The sequence below is a fragment of the Dasypus novemcinctus genome, chromosome 4 (genome assembly GCF_030445035.2).
Source record: "Dasypus novemcinctus isolate mDasNov1 chromosome 4, mDasNov1.1.hap2, whole genome shotgun sequence".
Lineage (NCBI taxonomy): Eukaryota > Metazoa > Chordata > Mammalia > Cingulata > Dasypodidae > Dasypus > Dasypus novemcinctus.
Genome location: NC_080676.1, coordinates 90491722 through 90511940, shown reverse-complemented (window position 1 = coordinate 90511940; position 20219 = coordinate 90491722). Strand labels below are relative to the sequence as shown.

At 32.0% G+C, this 20219-nt stretch overlaps 1 protein-coding gene across 5 annotated transcripts in view; it reads left to right on the top strand.

The window, feature by feature from the left end:
* The window catches only part of NECTIN3 (nectin cell adhesion molecule 3), a 157999-nt gene that overhangs the window by 47496 nt on the left and 90284 nt on the right, over positions 1–20219 (top strand). For 4 of the 5 annotated variants that reach the window (XM_058295874.2, XM_058295876.2, XM_058295875.2 and 1 more), the window contains exons 6-7: positions 13539–13677; positions 16589–16673. In XM_058295874.2, coding sequence (XP_058151857.1) covers positions 13539–13677; positions 16589–16673 — 224 coding nt within the window. Of the gene's footprint in view, positions 1–1948; positions 3911–13538; positions 13678–16588; positions 16674–20219 lie in introns of those variants that run through there. The other variant, XM_004456909.4, reaches the window with a different exon arrangement.

The following is a 20219-nucleotide window of genomic DNA, read 5'->3' as shown; positions in this document are numbered from 1 at the left end:
ATTAGACATCCATCTTTGTTCACATAAAGGCAATTGCTAGTAGAAATAAACAATAAGAAATGTCAGTGATTTTTTGGGGAGTGGGGTGGTTAGTGGTACTTTGTAAAAATGTTCAATTATCTTATACTTGGCAAGAGCTCAGGCTTACACAGTGGTCTGTGAAAATTATTTCATTAAGAGCTACCAAACATTCTTAAAATCTTAGCACAAAAATGTGTGAATTATAAATAATTACTTAGGTCATGTATACTTTTATTTGGGCAGTCTGGTGCTGATGGCCGTTTATTATAATACTTTTCCCTTCGGAAATCACTGAATAGATGCCATTTAATACTTAAAACTTGACCTTCCTCCTCATATAGTATGTGAGCAGTTAGGCAAATGATTTAATTTATAGTGTATTCCTTTAGTATTCTGTTCTGTAAAGTTGGATTATATGATGCTTTACTACTTTTATACTAGAAATGATCCTCTTCCATAATTGTTTTCTTCATAGTGAATTTGTTCAGCTAGTTATTACCTTCTCATAAATCTCCTCCTTTATTCGTTGATTTGCATTTACTAGGATAACTAATATTCACTTCAAGGTGCTTGACACGATTGCCAATTATATTGATTTAAACTCATAGGAAATTAGTAATACTGTACTCTTTAAATTTTATACTGTACTTGCTAAATTTTTACCACATTCTATACATATGGCATTCCGTGATGAAACCTGTTTCAGTAAGTATTTTTCTTTAGCTTGTAATATTAGAATAACTTACCCCATATAGATTTAGTATTTTTCTAACAATCATTTTTAAAAAGCTCAATCAGTACCATGCATTTAAAAATTATTTATAGGAGATTACCATTTGGGTCATTTATTTTTATCTATGAAGAAATTCAAGGTTTTTTAAAGTCATCCTTTCTTCAAACTCTAGATAATTTTGTGCTACATGACCTAAAAATATCACTTAATTGATATTAACAAATCTTTAATTTTGACTATTTATGTTTAGTTGCTTTTTAGTATTAATGGCTATTTACTGTGTAATCTAACAGCAGTACATGGGATCATTTGCATCTAATATTTAAGTATTATTAGAATGTTCTCTCTAAAATATTAGCTACTCTTTGAGACTTCATCATAAAGCAGTGACATTAAATTTTGCAAGATGTACTTGAAATTCCTTAAATGTTCAGATATCTTAGCCATGGCTTAGTATACATGATGATGATGCCATTTTGTATAATACTTTATATTTTTACTTTGTTTATTAGTCTCATTTGGTAGTAGTCCATTTGGCAACTAGTTTAAACATATTGTTCTTTATTTTTTAAATATCTCCTTTCTAACAAAGAGTTCTCTTTAAGGAAAATATTTTTGAGAGAATTATTAAACCAGCAGCTTATACTGTGCCCACTTAACAAGAATCTATAGTTTTTCATTCTTGAAAAGATCAGTTCATATCCTATAAAAGTAAAACATTACGTAAAGTTGGATATTAAGAAAACATACTTGGTTCTTTTCATGCTTTCATTTTATTTCCTTGTGCTACTGGCTAAGAAAATGCACATTTGAATTATTTGGGTAAATTTTTTGGTGTGATAGTTCTTAAGCCAGCTTTTTATAGGACAGTGTAAGTAATACTCTACATTTTTATGAAAAAGATACATTTTCCCTGGAGTACTATCTCACATTTGAACTTGGAATAGAATGATTCAGGATTTATACCATAAATAATCTTTATTCCTTTCATTTTATTGGTAACTGACTAAGTGTCAGTTTTGTTATTTTAAGAATATGTAAGTACTACCTTCTAATTAATCAAAATAAGAATGAAAAACTATTGTTACTATGAATATTCATTAACTGTGCTGTCTTTTCAACTTGCTCCTGAAACCACCTGCATTGACATTCTTTGTCTTTCTGTGTCTTGTCTATCTTTACTGTTTCCATTAGATCCTCCTACTACTACCACCCTTCAGCCTACAATTCAGTGGCATCCCTCAACTGCTGACACCGAGGATCTAGCAACAGAACCTAAAAAATTGCCCTTCCCATTGTCAACTTTGGCAACAATTAAGGATGACACAATTGGCACAATCATTGCTAGTGTAGTGGGTGGGGCTCTCTTCATAGTACTTGTAAGTGTTTTGGGTGGAATATTTTGCTATAGGAGAAGACGGACGTTTCGTGGAGACTACTTTGCCAAGAATTACATTCCACCTTCAGATATGCAAAAAGAATCACAAATTGATGTTCTTCAACAAGATGAGCTTGATTCTTATCCAGACAGTATAAAAAAGGAAAATAAAAATCCAGTGAACAATCTAATACGTAAAGACTATTTAGAAGAACCTGAAAAAACTCAGTGGAACAATGTAGAAAATCTCAGTAGGTTTGAAAGACCAATGGATTATTATGAAGATCTAAAAATGGGAATGAAGTTCGTCAATGATGAACATTATGACGAAAATGAAGATGATTTAGTTTCACATGTAGATGGTTCCGTAATTTCCAGGAGGGAGTGGTATGTTTAGCAACCACTAAATGTGACTTAACTATGTACAATGTTTCATTCATACTTGTTGATCATTTTCAGATTGTTCATACTTTTTCTTGAAGAAGAATAACCTTTTTCAAGTTGATTTTCAAGCTTACTTTTTATATTCTAATCTGACAAATGAAAATGTAAAATCTGGTTTAAATGTATCTGAGCTGCTTTACAATTTTTTTCAATGCTGTACTACTGTCTCAAGATTTAAATTTTAATGCAGAGTACTTTATTAGTCTATGGCACACAGGTAAGAAGGAAATGTCAATGTTAAATGTATGACTTTTTTGGTACAAAATTAAAAAAAAAGGAACTACCTTGGCATTGTGTATTAAATGTTTACTTAAGACTATAATCTCAAATATAATGCTTTGTTAAACATATACCTCTCAAAATTTATCACCACTAAATGAAACTGCATCAAAATTGACTATAAAACTAATTTTAAAATGTTTATATATATATTTTAGTATACAAAAAATATTCAGCTGGATGGAACATTTTTCCTTTTCAAACATTATTTTCTGAGTTTCTATACAAATAGACTATTTACCTCTGCATTTGAATGAGCCTTGCCATAATTACTGTAGAGTGGCTTTTAAAAGATATTTTGTTGCACTAAAACTGTGGTAGTAAACTCAGTGAATATGATGTATGGAAGGACATGATTAACTGATCAGTATTTTTGTCCAGAATACATCCAATATTAATAAAATATGTCTTTTAAGCATAATTATTTCAATTTTTTTCAGTACAAGAAAATTCTTGTATTGTTAGGTGAACATGGATTTTGGTACATTGATACTTTTGTTTTAATGCTTTATGTCCTAAATATAAAAGTAATAATGAAAAGATGTTAACATAGTTAAATACAGTGCAGAGAAGGCATTTCAGAATATGGAAAAGCATGGGTAAATTAGCATTGAGACAACAATTTTACAAATGAGAGGTTTCAAACAAGAAAATCTATACAAATAATTTTCTAGACCATCTTGGTTTTAAGTCATTTAATATTGACGTTGTTCAAGCGGGTAAATGTACAGAAAAAATTGAGTAAACTCGGAAATTTTAGATTTAATTAGAGAAATCTGAATTATAGAACCAATTCTTGATGGATATTGATAAACCATCTCCCTTTCCTCCTAAATGTGTATGTATGTGTTTCACAATTTTTGTTTTTCCCAATTAAAACTGGAAACCTATCGTGAGGTTTTTTGTTTTTGTTGTTTGCACAATTAATTAAGTGTATTCATTCTAGAAATCATGTATCTTTTGAGAAAGAAATGTTATTTAAATCTTCAAATGTGGTTTTTTGGGAGGTGATTAAATTGCTTCTTCAGTTCTATAAAATTCTAATGACAAAACTATTTTGAATCCCAAAGTGTATGTTTATCTATTTATGATTCATTTTCTTTTGGGGGGGGAGGCTGTCTAGAATTGCCTTAGATTTTTTAAATGCAAGACAATAGAGTAGAGGGCAATAGGAGAATTATAAATTGAATAAATTGTTTTGTAAATAAAAAGGTAAAGTAGTTACTTTTATTATGCTCCCAGCCTTAAACCCCCTCCCCCCACCTCCTACCCATTCCATCACATCTAAGAAATTGTATTAGAAGGTAAAATTTAATCAGTTCATAGATTTTACAGGTAATGAAAGCTTAACTCTAAATGATTATAAAATAGTTTTTGTTTTATTAAACACATTTTATGGAAACCAGAAATCTATTTTATTTTTCTTCCAAACGAATTAGTATTAAGACTGGATGATCAGATTAAAGATACAAGTTCTCTGATATTTGTTTAAAATGTATAGTCTTGACATTCATTTATAAACATTAAGACTGTTTGGGTTCAAATCATTGAAAGAAAAACTGTTTTGATAATACACTGTGATTGAATTGAAGTTATTTTTTATTTAAATGTTAGTGATGATTGAAGCCGTAAGAAGGATAGGTTTAAAATTTCTTGTCATGGAAAATGAATTTATGTAGCTTTTTCACCCAGTTTTATCTTTAAAAGCAGTGTTTGAAATGCTTTATGAAACTGAGAAAAATTAATCACATTAGAATATTTTATCAGCCCCAGTTTGAGTATAATCTGAAGGAAATATACAATGTATTTTAAGAACTGTATTTCAAAAATATAAATGTCTAGTTATTGTTAACTTTTGCATTGTGGCCTTTGTGAGGTTAGGATATTTTTCAGGGGAGAGGGTGGTATGGAAAGCTGCAAGAGAATATTTGATATACTTTATCCTTAACTAAAAATTTGGTTAAAATATATATATCAAAATTTTAAGAATCAGTTATTTACACTTAAGATTTTTGGAAGCATTACATTGTTGTTTATTAGAATATTATATATATTTGCTGTGCATAAAGAGTTGTTTGTAAATGAATAGTCATATTAAGTATTTTGAGAAATTAATTTTGAATACCAGTGATGTGCAAAGCTATAGTGGTAGATATGAAAATGCTACTATTTTGGAAAAGATGAAAGAATATCTTTAGTATTTTTTGACAAAGTTTTTATTTCTTTCATATCTTTGGAACTGCTTTTGCATTTTTTTATTCATTTCAGGGAATTTTTTTTTCCATGGGGTTAAAATATTTCAATAATAGAATGAAGATCAATTGCAACTCTTTTCTGCCATTTTTATTAAAGTATATTGAAACGTTTTTTATTGGCTAGAGCTTTAAAAAGTGATATTTAAGAACTACTTTATAGTTGAAAGATTAAACATTTTACTATATCTAGTACATTTCTGTTTGATATATACATTTAAGATTAAAGAAACCATTGAGGATTTTCAGTAGTATTGATTCTAAAGTTGTCAATTACAAGAAACTTTTAGAAAAGTAACTTGCTAAAATGTTTTACATCAGAGGATGAAGAAAGTACAAAATATTAGGGCAAATAATGAGAGGAAACTTAGCTGTTTAATGTGTGAAAACCTCTAATTTGATTTTGATTTTACCCTTTGTAAATACTGTTAAAGTATATGAATAAGGAAGAAGTTGTTAACATGTGGAAGTAATATAAAATAGAAGGAAGGAGGAAATGCTACCCATAACTGAATTTTTTATTCTAATAGGGAAATAGATTGTAGATTGAGTTGTTATTCCTGTTTACCGTTCATAAAAAGCTCCTTTCTTTTTGGTATGTTGGATTTAATTTTAGTTTGTACAAGTGGTAACTTTTTCTGTTTGTTGGTTTGTTTAACCTAGTTTCCTATTAGGTGATAGCCCCAATAGCCATGTGAGAGATCTTTTTAAATAAAAGTTTTAAAAAACTTCTTTAGAGGCATATTTTTATAGTGAGTCTGTAGCTCTGTATTACCTTATTTATCCTCTTTATGACGTTTGTTGGCGCATGTGTATGTGTAAGTAAACTAGTTTCCTTTATTTTAATTCATGATATTTTATGGAAGTTAGACACTTACTTTGTATCTCTTTCTAAACAAGATTCTAATATCAGAGTAGGATCCAATCAAGTGAGATATGAGGGAGCATGTAAGTTAGTATATTCATTATTTTTAGCCAAAATTTTATTTTGGCCGTTTAATCCCTATTTCCTGTACACATATTGAATAATATTCTAGAATCATGAATTATCTTGTCTCAAGCCCAGATTTTAAATATTGCTGTAACTTTGGTGTAAGTCAAATTTTATTAATTGGCTTTTACTTTACAATGAACATATAAGACATTTCTTAACTTGGCATTTAGTGTTTTTCACTTACTGTTTGACCAGAAATGCCATTGTTTTGAAATTGTTTATAAATCACCTTCTTCTTGGATCCTAAATCTGATATTTCAAATTATGACACATTTTAGTTTCGAACCCAAAATTAGTTTTGAACAAGTAACAGCTTTTTAAAATAACATCCAATTTGAATTAAGTTTCGTCCCCTTTTTAATCTAATATAGAAATAATAAACACTTTTCCAAAAAATCCACACACGAAAGGGTCTTTGGAGTAGTGTATGATGCCATAGGTCTTAAAACTTTTTTAATGCTTTCTGTTTACTTTTTTCTTATATTTCAGTCAGCTGCATTTTTAAAAAGTGAGTATCTATTTTTATTTGATTAGTGATAGGTTTCCATTAAGAGCTTGAAACTAAACATTACTTACAAAAGCTTTTGTTGCATATACTCCTAGAAGTCATTTCTTTTCTGGAAACTTGATGGTAGTTATATTCATTTCAACTTAGAAGGATAAGATATGATTGGATTTTAGAATGTCTTATTTTACTTGCCTATACTTGATACTGTTTCATCTGGCCGGGTACTTGTAGACATGGCAGAATGGAATTGAGCTTTAATAGAATAACTGTAAAATATAATAATCTTCAAAACTTGAGAATAATTCAAGTCCTCATTTCCTCCCATGGGTAATGTTTCTGCATAGATGTGATACTTAATTGCACAGTCTCAGTTATGAAAAATATCTTAGGGAAACCTGGTCTTGAAGGGAAGGTTTGACCTAAAAGCCAGGGGGTAATGTTCTAACTGTATAGTTGCCTACTAATTTTTTTAAAAAACGTTTTGTTATGGGAAATTGTAAATATACAAAAGTAGATCTATGGAATATTGGAATGAACCTCCATGTACCCATCACTCAGCTTTAATTATCAGTTCATCTTCAATCTTTTCATTTAAATCCCTACCCACTTCATTCCCCCTACCATTGCTTTACTGTAAATATATCTGTATATAGCACCAAAAAATAAAGACCAGTTTAAAAAATAAAGACCAGTTTACTATTATCTTAAAAATTAGCAGTAATTCCTTAATATCAAACATCCAGTGAATTCAGATTTCCAATCATAAAATTTTTTTGCAATTTGTTTTAATCAAGATCCATATATGGCTCATACATTGTGATTGGCTGAAATGTCTTTTAATCCCTGCCCTCCCTACCCTCCAGGTTTTTTCTTTGCAGTTTATTTGTTGAAGAAACTGTTTCATTTGTCCTACAGAATTTCCGAGTTTGGATTTTGCCAATTGCATCCTCTAATGCATCTAATGTTTTCTGTCAATTGGTAGTGAGATCTAGGGCCTTGATTCAATTCACGTTTAATTTTTTTTTCAAGATTAATTTTTAAATAATGGTGTGCACTTCTACTGGATGTCTGTTTTGTCTTTTTTGATGTTAGCAGCCATTTGGTGCTCAGTGCCTAGATCTGTGAAATCTACTCTTGTAACATTCTGTGTACATTGATGCCTGAATAATTATATCCTTGCTGCTCTTTTTACATAAAATTCATTTTTATCTCTTCTCCACTAGAAAACCAGTCAATATTCAATGTCCAGCTCAGTTGATAGGTTTTTGATAGCTTTCCCCTTTTATGGTGCTTCCTGTATTTTTTATGTTAATTTATATTTACTCTGCAATACTTTACATTTTATTCCAGTTTTTAGCCTATATCCTCTAGATCAGTGGCCTTCAAACTCTTGGCTACCTGTAAGTTAAGTATTAATGTGTACTAATATGTGTATATTTATAAATTAGGTATATGTGCTATTATAACTGTTGGCTACATTGAAATGGAAATTTTAACAGTATCTGATAAAATAACACTTTTAAATGTTAACATTTTTATTCACTAAAACAATATTTTGGGAAATGTAATTGTTCATTTTGAAAAGTTAACTTTTTTTTCATGAAAACACTTTTTTAAAAAAACATGTTTGAATATGCTTCCTTTGTTTTTTAATATTGGTTTGTATTTTGCTTATTCAAAGGTGTGATTCCAAGTTCATGTGTTTTGATACTTGGTTTTTAGGTGTTACAGCTAACTGCTACCTCTCAAAACCAAGCAGATTCAAAGGGAGGAAGTGCCTTGTTGGGGAACCTTAACAGTTTTTATACTACCCTACTTTTAGGATTTTTTTTCATGGTAAAGGTGTTTGGTTTTTTAAATCTCTTGCCAATCACAATAGCCTCACCCTCGCGTTAGCTATTATTTCAGGCATGATAGATTTACTGTGAGGTTTATTGTTAATAAGAGTGAATCTAAATACATATTTTAGTTGATTTCCTGATGTCTTTGAATTTTTTGGTAGACTTACCACATCTAATTAGATTGCTATGGTTTTACTTCATAATATAATTGAAAACATTCATGTATATAGGAATAAAATATTTGAATTGTCAGTTTTTTTGTTTTTGTCATTTGTAACTATTGTTAGTGTTATCTTCATTCTGCATGTTCTTTGCACATACGACATTTACTAGAAATGAATGTTTCCTAGTATTTAATACTGAAATTCATATGCCCACTTGGGAGGGATGTCAGGTTTTCTCTTGTCTCACAGGGCACTCACTCTTGCAATGCTTCTTTTACATGTTTGTTAGTTAAACTAGGTAATTTATTACTTTACTCTGCACGTAACTTATATTGTGCCACAAGATGCTTATTGCTTAGAGGGAAAAACCAAGTGAGCGTATTAACCATCTATTTGATTCAACTATCCTGTACCACTTTTTCCACAGGAAGAAAAGTTGGTAGGATATTGCATTGCCCGTTTTAAATGATATATGCTTGTAGAGCATTAATTTTTATTATTATTTTTAGATAATTGGTAATATATCTCTACTTTATTGGATCATATGTATTTCTTGGATTCTCTTACCCCGTTCTGAGCATTTTGTTCTATATTGTGGAACTCATCCTTGTATTCTTAGCACTTAGCACAAGACTTGGCACATGTTTGGTGCTTGGTAATTTTGATTGAGGGTCTGAGAAGATTTTTCTCCAAATGGAGAACTTTTACTAAAAACTAGTGAAATAAATATTTGAATGAGTATTAAGGCTTAGATGTCATGTTGAGAAGATAAAGAGGGATATTGACAAATGAAGAGTGGTATTGAGAAAAGTTGGTAATGCAATGTTATATAATATGGAACAAAATTAAAAGTTGGAAGGTGAGTTTGTAGGGTATCACATTACCCATTTTAAATTACTATTTTTAGTAAATCGCTATAAACAAATGTTTTAGCTTGGAGAATTGTTAATTTAAAAAAAATATTGTCATTCCTTAGTTTCAGATGTGAATTAGATATGCAATGTTTGAATGAATACCTTCCATATATATTTTTTTCATTCTCTGCTACCACTGACCATAACAAGGGACAATTTTTAATTAATATGTACTTATATTTTAAAACGAACTAATTCTTTGGATTAAAAACTGAATTTTTAGTATTTTTCCTCAGAAGGCATGTATAATATCTTTAATTATGATCAGCACACTGTTGTACTGGGGAATGCTAAATTTCTTTCTTTGAAGATGGTTTATAGTGAGTGTAGGTTACTATAACTGCAAGTTGTTTCTTTGAGAGAGACACCAATCCTTGCTAAATATTTTAGTATTTTTGTCTTTTTTTTTTGTATTTTGATGCTTGTAAACATACTAGATTTAGCATAACATTTCCTTAGATAATGGTAATGTTGCTTCATTTTAATCACTGAGTAAACTAGCTTAGCATTTTAAAATGCCAGATTTTTATACATTTGCTTTTTCCCTCCCTTTTAGTGATTTTGTAGGTAAATTGAATATGTAGTATGCATGTTTTATATGAGTAGGGATATGTGTGGGGGCTGTGTTGAGGCTAAATCTCAACTTTCATCAGGTACTTTGACTCAAAAGCAAAAGATTTCAACTCTTCCTTTGTAATTTCATCACTTGTTAATATCCTTTTTTCGTAAATTAATGGAAGAAACAAAATCTGAAATAAATCCCAGTAAAATGAAAATATAAATTTTAATGTGTTTAACATAATCACTTTACCTATATAGAGTAAATTATCCAATTTGTACAAGCATTCATACCTAGTTTCTCTTCCAGTTGCTCATTTCAGCACTTAATAACATGTCTTAATACTAAGAAGAGATATGGAAAAAAGAGAAGGTAAATATGAATAAAGAATAAATAGAATCAGGTGAAGCATAGGTGCCTAAATTAAGATAGAAGAAAATATTGTAGTATGCATACATTCAACTTTCAGTTGTAGAAGCCTAGTGCTAGAAATTATAAGATGAATTAAAGAATTGGATAAGTAGAAAATAATTTAAATTTTTAAAAATAATTTCAAAATTATTTTAGGATATTAAAATTAGTATCTTTAGAGTTGGGAGTTATTTTAGGATATTAAAAAGCTGTCTTATGTTTTGTGTGTTTTTAAATTAGAAAAGTTACAATTTACCGAAAAATGCATAAAATCCAGAGTTTCCGTATACCTCCTAATTATGTTTTTTTTAAAGATTTTTATTTATTTTTTATTTATTTCTTTCTCCTTTTCTCCCTCCCCCCAGTTGTCTGCTGTCTGTGTCCATTCGCTGTCTGTTGTTCTGTGACCGCTTCTATCCCTTTTAGGGGCACTGGGAATCTGTGTTTGTTGGGTCGTCTTGCTGTGTCAGCTCTTCATGTGTGTGGTGCCATTCTTGGGCAGGCTGCACTTTCTTTCACACTGGGCGGCTCTCCTTACGGGGTGCACTCCTTGCGCATGGGGCTCCCCTACGCATGGGATACCCCTATGTGGCAGGGCACTCCTTGCACACTTCAGCACTGTGCATGGGCCAGCTCCACACAGGTCAAAGAGGCCTGGGGTTTGAACCGCGGACCTCCCATGTGGTAGGTGGACGCCTTATCCATTGGCCAAGTCCACTTCCTCTAATTATATTTTATTACTTACAGAACATTAACAAATTTCAGATTATTACTAGGATTAAACAAAAGGCATTTTTTTTTGAGAAATAATAGGTTTATGGACTTAAAATAGTTGAGAATCTTAATTTGGGCTATGAATATTCTAAGAGTGATCTGAGGTTTTGAGAAATAATTTTGAAAGCATTACTATAAATATATTAACTTTATTATCAAAATAACTAAATTCTATACCATTGAACAGAAGTGATAGAAGTAATTTGGATAGTACTATTAAAACTAATCTTTTTGCAAAATAAAAGTTTACATTAGAAACCTTTAAATTTCTCAACTAAAATACACCAGGACTTTTTATTGCTGCCACTGATTACATCTATGAACTAGGTCGAACCATGTAGCCTTAAATGGGTTTCAATCAGCCTATTTTAAAATACTATGTACAGTCATCTACTTTATAGCTATACTATGACCAGTGGTCAACATTATAAGTTATATGATGGGGAAAATGACAGGATAAACAGAAGGTTCACCATAAGTCATCCCAGATTCTTTTTCACATTTACAAGAACAGAGTAATATTTGCACTGACTTTCAAGTCCTTTTCTCATTTAAAACATAATCAGATGGCAATACTAGGGAATAGAGAAATGAGCAACAATGGGAAGATAAACCAGGCATGGTATCAGTGAATGGGGGTGATCCTGAAAAACTAAATCCATTAAATATTTTTTCAAAATAGCATTTTTTCACTACATCCAGATTTTATTCAGTGTTTGAGAGGTTATTGGAATGGGTGATTTGCACTCATTGCTGTGAGATTTTTAGTGTGGAATGAGGCTAACAATGACTTAAAGATTATTAATGGATTGAATTAGTTCAAAGAAAGAATAAGTATTTCTAATTATAAAAATTTCTTGAGCAATCTAAAGCACTATGTGATCCTGATTTTAATAAAATTGGAGTTGGAAAATACTTGTAAATATGTGATTATATGAAAATACTGGCTAGTTCATAAGAGAAATATATATCGAAATTATAATGCAACGGTAGTACTTCAATTCCATTTAAAATCACCATTATCTGGATCACAACAATAATTGGCATTATATAAGGGAGTATATGTGACTCTATCAATTTGAATGAAAACTAAGCTCTTCTTTACCAAGTAGGAGACCAAAAAGGGGAGTCTACATTAGATATTGGGGGGAAAAACAAAAGAATCTTCTCTCCCAGCAAGGGCAGAAGGGTGGAGAGCATCTACCCCATTCCAACCTAATTTTATTTCACCCTATGCTACTACTTACTGATTAGATGACCTTGGGCAGGTTATTTAACTTGAGAGCTTCAGTATCTTCATCTATAGAATGTATTTTCAGTATCTTTCTTGTGAGTAGAAAGATAAAACCATGTATATGAAAGCACTTTGGTGTAACTTGAATCACCCCACAAATTTAGTTTCTAGACTGAGTGCTGAAATTGTCACTTACTCATAAGGATCAATGGTTTTGTTATAGCTCATAACGCATTTGAAATTATATAGGTAACTTTCAGTAATTTTAGTGGATTCCTTTATTTTGTAGTTCATTAAATAGAGTTATCTTTAGTTTTTATAATTATGTGGAATATTAACTGCTAAATATATTTTTAAAATCCTTTCTAAAAAATGGTGGTGCAGGCTGGGAAAGGGAAAATGGTATTCAGAAATTATATTCAGGAGGCAGGGAAAAATTTCTCTTTAATTTTATAATGAATCTGAAGTGCTTTGCAGAAGGGAACTTTTTCTGCAACAAGTACTGTTTTAATACTACTATTTTAAGACATTTAAATTTACAATGGTGAACTTAAATTATGTCACTTTTTTTTACTATATTTTTTGATCTGGGATATTTTTAATCTTTTTTTTTTTTTTTATCCCTGAAGAGTTTGGGTTTCTTTATTGTTGGTTAACTCTTAAGGAATACTTATTTTTTTGGGTCACTTTTTAGACTGAAAACTTAAACTTGTTTTTCATCTTTACTTTTTTCTCCAAACATTATTTGTCTCTAAATAATAGATACATTTGCTGATGTCTGAGTGGAGATATTCTTTTTATAATTTGAAAATAGCAAAACTGGGGTGTTGAAGAGACATCTGACATGGAGAAAGGGTGTTAGAATAGTGCTATTGAAACTAGTGAATCAAATTTGGGGTGTCCTAAGCTTGCCATTGGGTAACTTACTTGAGTCAAATTATCCATGCACATTGTAGAAATTAAGGCACACAATTTCAAGAGCTCTTTTTTTTTTTAAATTGTTTGAAAGGCCTAATTTTTGTTACTTTACAGATGTTCCATTTAAGCACACCTCTTCAATAGCTGTAGCCGGAGCTGTAATTGGAGCTGTCCTTGCCCTTTTCATCATTGCTATCTTTGTGACTGTGCTGCTGATGCCTCGTAAAAAGAGGCCATCCTATCTTGACAAAGTGTAGGTAACTTACTTGCTTGTGATCAACTGAATATTCATATGGGTCAGTCTTCATGTCTACCTTTACAGCTACTCTTGTAAAGTATTCAGGGGAACAAAGTAAAGATAATGTTGGACCTTTGTCAGATGACTGTGGTTTCATAAAAACATCTTAAATTAAAACTTAGTAAAAGAACCATGCCAAGGGAGTGCTAGACAAATATATTAGATAGCTTTTCACCCTATAATATGTTAGACATCTTTCCAAATGGCAGTGTGATGATACTTTGTGATGTCTTGCCTTCTGAATGTAAATGCAGGGCTTTGATGAAGTAGGAATTGAAAGACAGATATGTCTCATGTATAGATACAACAACTTTCAGTTGCTCAGATTTATTAATTGCATCAAGTTTTAGAAATTATTCCTTTAAGAAGAAAAATCCTAGATCTGTTTTGGCAAATTTAATTAAGGAGCTAGCAATGTTTTGGCCTAATCCTTGAGATAGAATTGTAAAGCAGAAATTGCATTTTGGTGTAGAATTAAAAGACCTATGTCCCAAGTAACTTAATTCTATCCACAGCTCTCTTGCTTCGTCAGTGAAATATGATTGATATATTATGTACCTCGTGGTTCTAATGAGGCTAGAATAATAGAATGTCATTTTATGAACTGTGGAGGGCAATACAAATGGCTTTATTTGTTGTGCAGCTTATTGCTTTGATATTAGGACATAAGGCAGGCTTCTATCTTCATAAATGCGTTGTGTATATCTCTGCCTGTCTAATCTGGCAGTTATATAGTATTGGTCTTTTTTTTAGATTGAAGACACCTGGGTGTTAGTCTCAGCTGTATCACAATCACGTTTGTGGTATGACCATGAACTAGTCACTTTGCCCCCATGAGCCTCACATTTTTCATCTAAATGACCTATGGCACCTTGGAGTTATAAATTTGCTATAATTTTCATTAGATGAAAGGAAATAATTACTTTAAATAAAAGGATTATAAAAGATTCTTTTAGTACAGTACTGTAAAATGAGTTCTTTAATATTTTAAGAATAATTAGCATGTAGTTAACTTTAGTGTAGTTCCCAAATTATCTCAGGTTTTACTATAATTTCATATAAATTTGTTAGTAGACTAATGAATTCATATAACTTTTTAATATATTGTTTCACATTCTCTTCATTTAAAATAATACTTTGTACCCATATTCATAAGTCATTAGACCACAGACTTTGAAATTATTTCAGCCTCAATGGCTTTCATTCATGTTGTCCTTTTTAAAAAAAAAAAAAAAAGATTTATTTTTATTTATTTTTCCCCACCCCTGTTCCCCCTGTTGTCTGCTTTCTGTGTCTGTTTGCTATGTGCTCTCTGTGTTTGCTTGTATTCTCATGAGGTGGCTCCAGGAACCGATCCTGGAACTTTCCGGAGAAGGAGTGATTACTCTCTTGTGCCACCTCAGCACCCTGTTTTTGCTGCTTGATATTTTCTCTCCTGTGTCTCCTGCTTTGTCATCTTGCTGTGCCAGCTCTCTGCACTGGCCAGCACTCTTGCATGGGGCAGCTTTCCTGTGCGGGACGGGATTTCCACTCAGGGTGGCACTCCTGTGCGGGGCCACATTCCCGTGTGGGCCAGCACTCAGCATGGGCCAACTTTCCCTCACCAGGAGGCCCTGGGCATCGAACCCTGGACCCTCCTATATGATAGATGGGAGCCGAACTGGTTGAGCCACATCCATTTCCCTCACTTTATCCTTTAATAGGAATTATATTTTTATTTGACTTATGAATCACAATATTGAAAATTAGTTATTTGTGATTTTCAAAATATGAGAATATATGTAAAATTATTTTATAAAATGCGAAGTTACAGAATATAATACTTAAACCCGGTTTTGTTGTAACTAAACAATGTTTAAATATATGAACTTTTTAAAATAGATTTTATCATTTTGGCAAAATAAATGCATTCCCTAAGGATGTAATAATTATTTCAGATGGCAAGATTTATAATGGTCTGGTGACTGAAAATCTTGAGTGATGACTGTTTTGAGTGACCAAGGCATCTGAAAATTAAATTTGAAAGTTTTTCCATAATATATAAACTTTTGCCATCATTATTTTCAGATATAGCCTTCTGTATCTTTTTTAAAAATCTTTATTTCCCCTCCCCCTTGTTGTTTGTACTTGCTGTCTGCTGTCTGTATCCATTTGATGTTGTACTCTCTGTGTCTGCTCCTCTTCTCGTTAGGAGGCATCAGGAACCTGTCCTGGGACCTTCAATGTGGGAGGGAGGTACTCAATCGCTTGAGCCACCTCAGTTCCCTGCTTTTGTTGTGCCTCTCATTGTCTTTCCCCTTGTGCCACCTTTGTCACGTCATTCTTGTTGCACCAGCTCGCCACGCCCGCCCATCACACCAGCTTGCTGTCTTGCTTGTCTTCGAGGAGGCAGGGGGACTGAACCCAGGATCTCCCATGTGGTAGGCAGGAGCTCAATCACTTCACCAAATCCACTCCCTCTATATTTCTTTTATGACACTTTGGAGGAAACTCCCTTCCATTAAACAAATATTTGATTTTCTTTAAAATGCTTGTAAGTCATTGTAAAATGTAAAAAAGTGCAGTATTTGAATAAATTGGGCATGTATAAGATTATATGCTTAATAATATACATTTTTAAAAGCTTTTACTTGAATTATTTTAAATAGGAATCAACTTGATTAATCCTACACATTGGAACCTTTAAAATAACTTTACTTTTTCTTCCATCTATGAAAGATTATTGGAAATATAAGCGTCAAATTGAACATGTAAGCTAAAATATTTATATGAGGAAAATGTTCTCAGAACTTAAGAGGACCTTGATTTTCTTCCCCCCTTTTTTTGCTAAATGTGGAAATCAATTTTTTTAACCTTTCTAATGCAGGATTGACCTTCCACCCACGCATAAACCACCTCCTGTATATGAAGAGAGATCCCCTCCTATGCCTCAAAAAGACTTTCTACATCAGGTATGTGTTCATGTGTACACTTAATCTAAAATATAATAATATAGTAAGTCTTTTATATTGTTTCAAAATGTTGCCTAATCATTATACATTAACTATTACATAATTCTTAACTTGCTTAATTCTTAATTTGCCTGACCATTTTTCTGAAATGTTTAGGGGATCTAATTTTGTCTAAGAATTAAGACCACGATAGCTAAGAAAATCAATACTGTATTAGAAATAGGAATTTTTATTTAAAAACTTGTGTTTGAAGACTTTATTAGTAACAGAGTTTACAATGCTGAATTAATTGTAAAATATCTATTTTTATATATAGAAAGTAGAAAAAGTGAATATCTTTTGCAGGGTATAGTGAAGAGCTTTTCCTTGGAGTGTCCTGTATTTTATTTTTTCTTTTCAGTATTTTCATATTTTAACATTCCTTTATTTAACAGTGAGGGTGTTATAGTAAATTTTAAATTCTGGATGTGGATATTGAGCCCCATATTATATTTTTGATAAGTTTTAAAATTTATTTAGGAATCAGTTAAAAGTAATTCATGTAAAAAATATTGATTTAGTGCTTCAAACTTGTATTCTATGCCTGGATTAAGATGCTCTGTTTGAAATTTGGGAAAGTTTATACTATCAAAATGTTTGAATTCTTTTATTCTTACCTTTAGTTTATTGTCTTTTTGGTTTTTTTTTTTTTTTTCTTTGTCACCCAGGCAATCTATTGACTCTAATCCTATTTTGGGGTTTTATTACCTCTGAGAAAGTCTATAATATTTTTCTCCCAAAATATGCCTTCTCTCTTCAGCTTGAGTAAAGGAAATCAATTACCCCGCAATAAATTGATTTAATTTGGTAGAAAAACTCCAAAGAGATGTTTCTCTGAAAATATTCTCAGTTTCCATTCCTAAATTGACCCATATAATCAATCTACTGAAAGGATGTGGGGGAATATTTCCTGGCCTGCTCACTCACTATCAATAGGTACCAGCTTTATCATCTTACATAAGGAGACTTGCCATCTTTTCAGACAGACCTCTTGTTCTGACATACTTTTTGGAAAATTAACTTGACAAGTAGTGTGAAATGTCAAGAAAATACTTAGAGCTGTTGTTACACTGCTGCAGGGTGATAGCTGTTTTCCTCCTTCAACAAGTGTAGTAATTAACCAGAGGATTTCTAGATTTAGTTTTGGGGATTTTTTTAGAGCATTGTTTGATTTTTGAAGACAGATCCTCTAATTGCATATGATTTTATTATAATCAGTAAAATCAATCGATTATATAACTTGTTATTTAATATTTTCTAATTTAATGTTTATAAAAGCTTCTAAATCTTAAAAAATTATTTGGCTCAAATCATGTATTTTGGTTGGAAAATGTGTTATACATGTAGATGCTGCTAAGTAAACACAAAAGGAAGTTATTTCTTTACTAATTTGAGTTGACAGTGGTACATACTGCAATTTTTAATATCCTTGGGTGTATCAGTTTTAGAAGCAGGAAATTTTGAAGCAGATGATAAAATTACTCAATTATTGATTTGGGTCATTTGAGTTTTAGTAAATTGCATATTTTACGAAGAAAATGGATGGAAGAGCACTTAAAATGATTAAACATTGGATTTTGGGAATAGACTATTTTAGTAGTACTTTCAGTCTTAAAATTAAGCAGTTGAAAACATAACTGTTTTCTCTTTTAGCTATAGAATTCTATAAAATATTACTAAGGGTCAAGTAGTTGTCACTTTGCTCAGGAGAATCAGAACTTGTGTTGGAGATGAAATAATTCTTAATGCTATAAAAGCATTAGGAATAAGAGTAAAATCATCCACCAGTAAGAGAATCTGTTATGATTCATGTATTATAATGCCAGATGTTAATTATAGGGCAGTTTATTTTTAATTAATGTTTTTTTTCTCTTTTTTTAAAAGATTTATTATTTATTTATTTCTCTCTCCTTCCCCTCTGTTGTCTGCTCTCTGTGTTCATTCACTGTGTGTTCTTCTGCGTCTGCTTGCATTACCTGGCGACACAGAGAAATTGCATCTCTTTTTTGTTGCATCATCTTGCTGTGTCAGCTCTCTGTGTTTGCGGTCCCACTCCTGGGTGGGCTGAACTTTTTTCACATGAGGCGGCTATCCTTGTGGGGCACACTCCTTGCAGGGACGCCCCTGTGTGGCACTGTACTCATTGAGTGCCACAGCATTACACATGGGCCAGCTTACCACACAGGTCAGGAGGGCCTGGGGATGGAACCCCCGGGCCCTCCATATGGTAGGTGGATGCTCTATCAGTTGAGCCATGTCCGCTTCCCTATTTTAATTAATGTTGTGATATCGAACTACAAAATGCAAAGTAACCCTTTCCTGGGTAACCAGAATTTCTGTAATTACAATCTAATTGATTCCATGCACTGTTAACATGCTGTGAAAGTCAATGCCTTAGTAATATTCTACTTCACTAGATCACTGGTCAACTTTGACTCATGAAATAATTTCTACTTGAGGTTTTTAGTCACCGGCCCTCACAGCCAGGCCTAGTGGCCAAGGTCCCATGCTTTCAAATGCCACCATGGCTTTAAGGAAGAGACTCCCAGTTGTTGTATCTGTCAGTGATTTTACCTTTGGAAACAACGGAAAAGAAGTAGTTCCTCACCACCTGTATTTCCTCACCTTGTTTAACTATTGCATTTGGGGTAATCATGCCAAAATTTATTCCTGAGAATTTTCCCTTTAAATATAAGTTAATTAGGAGCGTGGCAGCACACATACATACTTGCCTAAGGAAAGTAAAAGGAATATCTTGCCTGAAGTCAGAGAGTACTCGTGAGAAATATCTGCAACTTTTCGTGTTGCTTTATGATAATCTTACAACATGAGTCTTCATTTTGTAAACAACTATTAGTTCGTGACATTACCTGCACTTTACCTTTTTATTATGCTTTATTTTCTTAACACATTAAGCAGATAATACATAAGCATATTCTTAGTGCAAAAAAAATAAAATACTAGAGAAATGTATAAATTGTGAAAGTCCATGTCTTAGTTTACATTAGGGCTCCCAATGCAGAGTACCAAAAATGGATTGGCTTTTATAATAGGACATTTATTAGGGAAAAGGCTTACAAGTTCTGACACCAGGAAATGTCCAAATCCAAGGCACCATTAGTGATGCTCTCTCACCAAAGTCGGCTACTACCGATCCTAGTGTCCTGCCATGTGGTAATCAGGCAAGATGGAGGATCTGCCAGCCTCTCTCTATATTTTTTCCTTGAATTCAACTGTGGGCAAACCTAAAGTCCTTTCTCCCATGTGACAGGAACAAATATGGCAGAGCTTTCTTTTTCCTGTGTCTCTCTCTCCATCTGTTCATATCAGACCAGCAAGAAGGCAAGACTCAACCTGAGTCATGCTTCACTGATGTAGTCCAGTCAGAAGGGTCTCACACCCACAGGAATGAATTAGGTAAAAAACATGATCTTTCTTTTTTTGGAATTCATAAAAGAATTTGAAACTGTTACAGTCCACTTGCATTCCTCTATTCCCCAAAGGTCA